Source organism: Eutrema salsugineum, unplaced genomic scaffold (genome assembly GCF_000478725.1).
Source record: "Eutrema salsugineum unplaced genomic scaffold, Eutsalg1_0 scaffold_7, whole genome shotgun sequence".
In the NCBI taxonomy this organism is placed as follows: domain Eukaryota; kingdom Viridiplantae; phylum Streptophyta; class Magnoliopsida; order Brassicales; family Brassicaceae; genus Eutrema; species Eutrema salsugineum.
The window spans coordinates 4812209-4821311 of NW_006256486.1; the positions used below are offsets into that span (position 1 = coordinate 4812209).

Consider the following 9103-nt stretch of genomic DNA (forward strand, 5'->3'; position numbering starts at 1 on the left):
CTTCTTCTTCGTCTTTTCCTTCTTCTTTATCATCGACGTCGATTTTCTTATTCCTTATCTTTTCTTTCTTCTTCTTCATCGTCTACAATTTCTATTTCATTTCTCTCTTCTGATTTGTCTTCTTCTTCTTCTTCTTCCTATTTTGTTTTATTCTACTCTTCTTCCTATTCTTTATCTTTTGGTTTAGTTCTTCTTCGTATTTTTCTTATTCTTTTTCAGTTTTTATTCGTCTTCTTATTCAATCTCCAATTTTAAGGATTTTGCCTTCTTTTTCGGCCCCAATTTATTCATCTTATTTTTCCTCATATTTTCCTTTTCCTTCTTCATCATCTTTGACTTGTACTTTTTTTTCTTGATCTTCTTTTTCTCATATTTTTCTTCTTCTTCTTCTTCATCGTATTGGACTTGTACTTTTTTTTCTTCTTCCTCTTATATATCTTTCGATTGTCTTCTTCTGGTTTTTCTTGATCTCTTTCTCATCCTCACCTACTTCATTTTCTCATTTCTTTTTCTTTTATTTTGTTTTCTTCCGGTTTCCTTCTTTAAAACATCCTTTTTTATATCCTTATTCTTCTTCACTATTTCGTGTTCTCATATGCTTTTTTTATTCTCAATGGTTTTATTCGAATTCATCTTTTTTTAGTTTTTATCATTAACTACGTCTTCTTCTTTATACTTATACTTCTAAGTTATAAGAATTATAGGTGAATAAAAGTAAGAGCAATATATATGATTTATTAGGAAAACTATTTGTATGTCTTTTTAACAATAAATAACAATTATGAATGGGTTAAAATAAGAACAATATATAAATTATTAATAGCAAAAACTAATTAGGAATCTGTTTAATTGTTTATTTTTATTGATGGTAACTAAATTTAGAAAGTACATTAGGTAAAACAATTAAAATCCAAACACAACCAAAAATCAAAGAAAATTGTTAAAATAAGATAATTAAGGAAAATTAATCAAAGACAATGCAAGGAATTGACGAAACTTATACTAAAAACATTGAATGGATCTCCAAACATAAAAATGATTCATCATAGAAGCTGCACGTAACAAAGCAGTGTACATCATAAAAAGAAAGGAGTGGGAACCCATTGACTTTCCTTATAGATAGCTTCGACATACTCGGTATCATCGTGCATTAAACTCAAAGCATAACATGCATCTTTGAAAGTACGGTGGACAACACCATTAATTGTTCTTACATCCATCTAAAAACATGGATTTCGCGAACGACATGCAATGAAACCCTCATTTTTTCTCTCTCTCTCTCTCCATGTTGCACGAAACAATAGATGAAGCAGACGAAAAACAAATATACGAACTGGGATAAAAAAAAACTTTAGAAACTAATCATGTGCCGTTCTAAAAAAAACAAAAGAGCATGACATTTTCAGACGCTATAGATCGTCCAAACGACGTGATACAAAAGCGTACGAAAACAATCATATGCAAATTATTAATAAAATTATTAAATGATGAACAAACAAAAAGGGGAAAAGCGCTAGACATAAAAAAAACATCAGTGTTATATCTGACAAAACAAAGATCTATCTCTCTATATATATGAGTAGAGTGTTTCAAAGTTAGTAATTCGCGAGATCGTGACACCTGTCAAGATAAACAATTAAATTTTGACACGTGTTTAATAAATTTTCAATTAGATTCCGATATGTAATATTAATAATAAATGGAAAAATTATAATCGTTTCCGAATTCTAAAATGTAAAGTTATCAAATATATAAAGAAAATAGAAAATACAATTAAAATAAAAGCCAAAGTTAATAAAAAAAAATATAATCTATTTGTAATCTTAATCATACAAGATAATGTTACTAAATAAAAAAAACTAAAATATAAAACTAAAAAACATAAATTTTATTCTAAAATATAGAGATAATAAGAAAATAAAAATAAGTTTGATAGTTTTCACATTTAGATGAATAAAATTAAACAATGAATTACTAATTTAAAAAAGGAAAAAAATTAATTTTTTATTTCTATATAAAAGAGTTTTTTAGTTATTGTTTTTTTACCGGTTATAAAATAATAAACTATAAAACCCTATATATTTGGGTTTTTATTTAGTATGTATATAATCGGATGGACACATTAGATTTAACACCGATTTGGGAATGTTTTTGAAATCGCTGGCCCATAGTAGATCATTCGGGTTTATGAGGCCCATTTAGAGCTAATAAATCCATGTCACAAATTTTAACATGTAGGATTAGTGATTGACCAATGAAAACTAATTAAAATGACACATATTAATGACACGTAGGACGATCGTTCTGAAGACGACACATAAGATTTTTGACTTCGTAAATAATAGTATAGATTAAATAAAAATGGTTTTATCCCGAATATTTTGCCTCAATTTTATTAAGAAAAGGTCGTCAAACTTTTTATTTTGGGTCAGACGTAATGAAAATTTTATATAAAGAAAAGTGAGAATGCTCTTAAAACTAGAGATTGAAAGAGAAATCCCTGAAAATTGTCTGTTATCTAGGGACTAACAATGTGGAGTGCATATTCAACAACGAAACTGATCTTTATGATCTTGCTTTTGATGAAGACGTCATTGGGTCGATATATTATTCCTTGTACGGTTTATTATTATAATTGTGATTCCTTCTTATAGCTAAATCGTATTGTAAGTTCATGTTTTTTTCTTTGTTTTCCCTCAGCGTATACAGATTGGTTTCAAGAGGGGCATGTGACGATAAGGTGGGACATCATGAATGAAAGCTGTGATAATTACTCGGCTAATGTCACAATCTTGAACGACTTGGAGAATCACGACATTGAAAGTCCATGGGCACTACAGTGGTCATGGACCGAAGACGAAATCCTATTGAGCACTGTGGGTGTTAAAGGTAAACAACATGTGGCTGTTAAAGGTAAAAAACATGCCAATAACTCGGTAGGTGGCTACACCTTCAATTATGTGAAAATAGAACCAAACCGTTGCAAGGGCTGTGTGATTCCTTCGTCGTTTAGAGAAGCCGACCTTGCGAAAAGCTCATCGTCATTCCAAATTAATGTTGGCCGAGCTGGTATTGGATATAATAAGCCGTGCGGTAATGGTGTTGGATATTTTGAGTGGCCAAGATCGGTCAGCTTTACCTCACCAAGAACGAATTACATATGTCTTCCATTGATTTCAAGTAAAACTCGGGGTTATATGAGTAAGTTCATTGATTTTACTGGCACATCCTATATATTACCTTTGTCTTCTATTATTCTATAAGCTTTTATAATCACGGTCCTTTTATTTTGTAGATACTTGGAGTATGAGTTGCGGTCGTCGCGACAAACCTAAAAGAAAGTTCTACAAGATTCATAACAACGATAACTTATGAAGTTGTGGGAGTTGTTTTCATAACTTCTATGTGTGCAAATCGAAACTTCTATGAATGCACCTTACTCTAGACCTCGTTTTATTTTTTGTGTGCAAATCTTTTATTGTTACAACCGAAAAAATCACTACTACAACTTACTCTAGACCTCGTTTTAAAAAAAAAAAAAACTACTGTAGACCTATTGGAAGATGAATTTTTCTATCTTTTGTAGTTTTCATTCAAATAAGCCAATAAGCCATTATACTTGATTGTTAATTATATGCTTATTGATATATATATAGTCTTCGAGAATGAAACTGGCTAAGGAGAAAGGGAACAGAGCCGTGAAACTGATCTGTGTTTGTCTGCTTGCTAAACTACCATCCAAATCGTATTAATCTAGTCAAGATACCATCTTACCTCATTACTCATAATCATTGATACAAAAAGATAATGGCCCACTTGAAAAATTATACAATCAGAGTTCTGTAATAGAGCCAGTCATTCACTTGTTAAACAAATTCTAATAATGATCCTAAATCTTAACTGTACCTCACACACATATATAAGGGCTTTCTTGATATGATATACACGGAAAGAAAGAGAGAACAAAAGAAAACACAAGAAGAAAGATATCTTATATATAAAACTTGGCCAACTTTCTCTAGTTGCTTGCCCAATCAGCACTGGAGAAAGAGCCACCTGTCCATTTAAAATCTTAATGAAATAAACAATTAATCACATTTAAAGAAAAAGCATTAAAGAACATTAATAAATATTAATATGTATAACAAATATATTTAAATAAATAAATTCAAATTTATTTTAAATATATCAAAACTTATAAATATTATATAATATAAGATTTTTTGAAATACATCATTCCATTTCTTCTTTCTAAGTGATTTAAACTACATTTTCAAACTAAAAGTATAACTAAATTTTTATGAAAGTGAAAAAATTATCAGACTGAATAAGTTAAGAAGTTTTAAATAATCGTATATAAAACTCTAACTAATAAAATTATAACACACAAAAAATATTCAATAAATGATTAAAGAGATAAAAAATTATTAAAAAATAATAGTAAAAAAAAAGTGGATATATAAAAATGTCATACAAAGTTTTTTAGTAATTTTTAAAAAGATGTAATCAATAAAATATATATAATCAAAAAACTCAAATGGTAAATTTTTCTATGAGCTATTACGTTTTTATATATAAATTAAAATAGTAGATTTTTAGTCCCTCATCACCGTAAGAGAAAAATTGGATTATTTGGTATAACCGGTGTGGAAGAGATTACAAATAATTTATCATCTAGAAGAAATCAGAAAATATAAATATTTTAAACGAAAAAAACATTGATAGTAAAAATAAAATTTAATACAAATTTTAAAAATGTATTATTTAAAATATAAATTAAAACAAGATCCGTGCATATGCGCGGGTTCTCTCCTAGTATAACAAAAAAGTAGATTAAAAGAATAAGAAGAGAATGGGAAAAGGAGTAGTATCTGAGAAGATTGTGTGAGCCAAAACTCGCACAATCAGAAATTTGTTTAAGGAAAACTAAGGGATTAGAAACTTTTAGGGTTTATCGTTAAGAACATTAAGATCGAAAGAAAGTTTTTCTTGCTGTAAAAGTGTTTAGCTCTTATTGCTTAGGTTTGCAAAAGTTACATAACGAATCGTAGAAATCTCTTATTTATAATAACTTCTTAAACCGCCTCTCCGAGAATCTCGGGAGAGATTTTAGGCGTATTTCCTTATCGCTTCGTGCGGCCACCGTCATAATACTTCGCCTAGGACTTCTGTGGGCTTTCGACTTCCAAAGCCTTGGTTCGGCCCATTTTGGAAGACCGGCTCGGCCCAACACATAGGGAAACGATTTGGCACATGCCTCCTCTTGCGCTGCTAGGCCCGCTCACCATTCCTCTCGCAGCTCGGCCTATCTAACCTTCTCCACGGCTCGGCCCATCCGCCATTCGAATTAAGATGTGGCTTGGTCCACCTCGCCGAGGCCGTCGAGGCGCGGCTCGGCCCGAGTATGTTGAAATCCGTCTTGGTCTAAATTACCGAGGCGCGGCTCAGCCTAACCACGTTTAAGTGCGGCTCGGCCCACTCTTCGTCTCTTACGGCTCTCCCCACTGATCTGTCTCCACACTTAGTCGTTTTGAGATGGTTTTATCCGCTTGGGGTGGAAACCGACCCCAACAGGTAGCCCCCCAGCTCGTCAGTTTCGGAGGCGAGAGTGACGAGGTCCATTACTCCTGACCGTAGGATAAACCATCGAGTCAAGCTGTTGCGATATAAGCCCAAGTGAGGTGTTTTAGAAATAAAGATACCGAGGCGTTCCCAAAGATTGCCGAGGATGCCGAGGCGTTTCAAGAAGGTGCTGAGGATGCCGAGGCAAGTTAAGGACGAGGCGATTCCGTTTAGTGTTGCCGAGCCGTGATTCGAGTTTAACGACAAGGCGTTCTGAGAAGGTTATGCCGAGCCGAATGAACGGCGAGGCGTTTTGAGAAGGTTATGCCGAGCCGAATGAACGGCGAGGCGTTTTGAGATGGTTACGCCGAGCCGTTTCGTTAACGACGAGGCGTTTTGAGATAGTTATGCCGAGCCGTTTCGTTAACAACGAGGCGTTTTGAGATAGTTATGCTGAGCTGTTTCGTTAACGACGAGGCGTTTCAAGAGAAAGGTAATGCCGAGCCGTTTCGTTAACGACGAGGCGTTTACCATGGTAAGATATCGGCTGAAAACGCGGGTATCCCAACCGTTAGTCTTCCGAAAGAAAGTTCCTGATAAGATATTGGCGCGTGCAACCGACGCAGTTTGAGCTTGCTAATTCACCGCGGATCCCACGCGCTGTTGGACGGTTTCCCGAGGTTCACACGGAACTCACGCGCTTTGGTTTTCCTATAAATAGGTGAGCTCCTTCATTCTTCTTCATTATCTTCAGACTCAATCGTTTTCACTAAAGGTAGCTCTCCCTTCTCTCTTCTTTCTCTCTCTAGTTTATTTATTTTCCGGCTAGGGTTCCGAGGTCTCTGCCGTTCCAGATCTTTTTCCGGCGGAAGCTCGTCGCATTGTGCTGTAATTCCTGTATAAGTTGTAAATTATGTCGAGCTGCTCCGACGATTTGCTAGATTCTCTTTTTCATTATGAGCCGAGCCGCGTAGATGCCGAGGCGAGAGGTACAGCAGAATCCTCCAAGGCAACCGTCTCACCGAGCCCTTCCAATCGTTTACCTGGGAGTGACGAGGCGTCGAATCATACGAATCCGCCAGACATCGGCTCTCCAGATAACGAGCCGTCGGTTTCGACAAGCCGTCCCCAGGATCCCGCTCCTAACGAAGATATTAATCGTGCCGCGGTCAAACCCGAGGAGGAGGCTTTTCCCTTTGATTTACTCGAGGCGAAGCGTGAGTTCGAACGTCTCATGGCATCTCGAGGCGCTTCTTCATCTAGGCGAGGGCAATGAGTTAAAAGACATAAGCCTGACCCGCCTGGCTCTAGGCTTTCCTCCCTTGACTCACTCGAGGCGTTGAGGCATCACTTCGGGATATCCGAGGCGGTGGAATTTATTGTTCCAGAGAAGAACGACCGAGTCGACAAGCCTCCCGAGAATCACTTCACTCTATACGAGGCGTTCTCCGAGCTTTGCTTTCTCTGGTTTCCAATCCCCGGAGTTATCCTCGAGTACCTCTGGAAACATGGGATCTCAATCGGGCAGATCATGCCGAGGGGTTTGCGGCACATGATCGGCATTTTGGTTCGGAGCTTCGAATGCGGGGTCGATATTAAACTGAATCACTTGCTGAACTTGCTGGAAATCAGGAAAGCCCCGAAGGGAAATAGATTCTACATTTCCAACAAGTCCAACCGCCGGATTATAGGCGGCTTTCCAAGCAAGGACCAGTTCTGGACCGAGCGCTTTTTCTATGTCTTAGTGAACGAGGCAGTTGGCGAGATTACGTTCACAGAACCAAGACCGCTTGGGGACCACTTGGTAGCCGACCCGAAGCTTTGCCTCGGCTCGGAACTTTTTTTGTGTATTATCTTCCCTTACTGAATTTGTTTTCTTTTTGCATTGTTTTGCAGTTCGGAGCTTTCTCCCCCCGATTCCCGACGACCTCTTTGTTGTTCGAGACTCTCTTTCGGCTCGGAAGGTCAATTGGAGGAAGAATTTCACCCTCGAGAGAGTGGAAAAAGCCTGAGCCATCCTTGCCAGAGTCCCTGTCAGTTCTTCATCCTCCAGTTCTTCAAGAGATACCCGAGAGAAGATGGTGATAATCACTCTCAGAGATAAGAAGAGGGGTGAAGAAGAAGAAGCCGTGAGACGAGCTGCCGAGGCGTCTCAAGCGCAGACCGAGACCGTCCCTCAGCCCGATCCACCGAGCCGAGAAGGAGACGAAACGGTCCGAGCCGCGGAGGCGAATACTGCCGAGGCGGCTGAGAAAGATGCAGCGCCCGAGGTGGAACCGGGCGAAATTATTCCTGAGGCGTCCAGGGATGAGTCGGCGGCGCGGAGTAAGACTCCTTCGAACTCCGCCATTCTGGCCCTCCCAAAAGCATCGAGGCCGCCGACTTCGGTTGTGCAGAAACATGACCCCAGCCGAAAACGTTCGGCCGCTGACAAGGAGAAAGGCGTTGCTGTTCAAAAGGACGAGCCGTCCAAGAAGAGGCGGAAGCCAACGCCCGGAGACCCCGCTGCGCGTAAATTGGTCGTCGACAACCCCGACGCCTCTGCCGTGATGTTCGCGCGCGTTAATAACGTAAACACGCGTCTTCCTCCTCCGGAGAAGCTGATGAGGCCGAGGTCGTACGGTGCGATGGCACAGCGCGGTACCAAGGTATGTTCTATTTGCTTTCCTTTATTTTCGCGACTTTTTACTAAGTGTTTAGCGCGTGTTGTTCCTTGCAGTTTGTAGCGGCCATCAACGAGCTGATGGCTGAATACGAGGCGGACCTGTCTAAGGTCGAACGCCACTTGGACGAGGCTCGAAACGAGACCGCGGTGACGAAGGGGAAGCTGGACGAGGCGATGTCCAGAGTATCGAGGCTGGAAGAGGAGAAGATAGTTCTCCCCGCCGACGTTGACAAGGTCTCCGCCTCGGTGATTCGCCTAGAGGAGGTTAGGAGAGCCAAAAACGCCGAGGTGGCGTTGCTCAAAAGGCGTATCGAGGCCAAGGATGCCCTCTTCGACGCCAAGGTCAAGCGCGCGAAAAAGGAGGCGAGGCGAAAGCTGACTGCTAAGTTTTAGGAACGCCTCGCCAAAATAGAGGAGGGTTTGGCCAAACTCGAGAAGGCCAGAACCGACAAGAACGAGCTGGGGAAAATCAAGGGCAACCTTGCGATGATTGCCGTCCTGAAGAAACCAGACGCCCCAACGCTCGATGATGAGGAGGAGCAGCTAAAGAGCTGGGAGAGCGAATATGCCAACGACGATGTGTATGAGCGCATTGCCTCCGAGATTCGAGGTGAGCTGGTTTTCTCGCCCGTATCGCCAAACTCGGTTGACACAAGCCTTGGTAACGAGCCGCTCGAAGAGACAGCGACCAACTTAGGCGTCGTATATACGAACGGATCGAACGCGGGTACGCCGGTCCTCTCGAACCCTTTTGCCGAGCGTGAAACACAGTCCGCGGCCTGATACTCTCTGTTTTCCCTTTCCTTTCATCGCGAATGTTTTTGTACTTAGGCTTTTTGGGTGATTTGCTTTTCGAACCTTTTGTGTAACCGGTGC

The 9103-nt window shown here is 39.6% G+C and overlaps 2 protein-coding genes across 2 annotated transcripts; both read left to right on the forward strand.

Moving 5' to 3' along the window:
- Positions 1-2750: 2750 nt before the first annotated feature.
- Positions 2751-3375, forward strand: LOC18011180. Its single transcript, XM_024150676.1, has 2 exons — positions 2751-3201; positions 3296-3375. The coding sequence occupies exons 1-2, from the start codon at positions 2751-2753 to the stop codon at positions 3373-3375; spliced, it is 531 nt and encodes a 176-aa protein (XP_024006444.1).
- A 3100-nt stretch (positions 3376-6475) lies between these two features.
- LOC112082953 (uncharacterized protein At3g60930, chloroplastic-like) lies at positions 6476-8620 on the forward strand. Its single transcript, XM_024150677.1, has 5 exons — positions 6476-6831; positions 6874-7366; positions 7459-7595; positions 7661-8210; positions 8282-8620. Exons 1-5 carry the CDS (start codon positions 6476-6478, stop codon positions 8618-8620), a joined length of 1875 nt encoding a protein of 624 aa, XP_024006445.1.
- Positions 8621-9103: the final 483 nt, after the last annotated feature.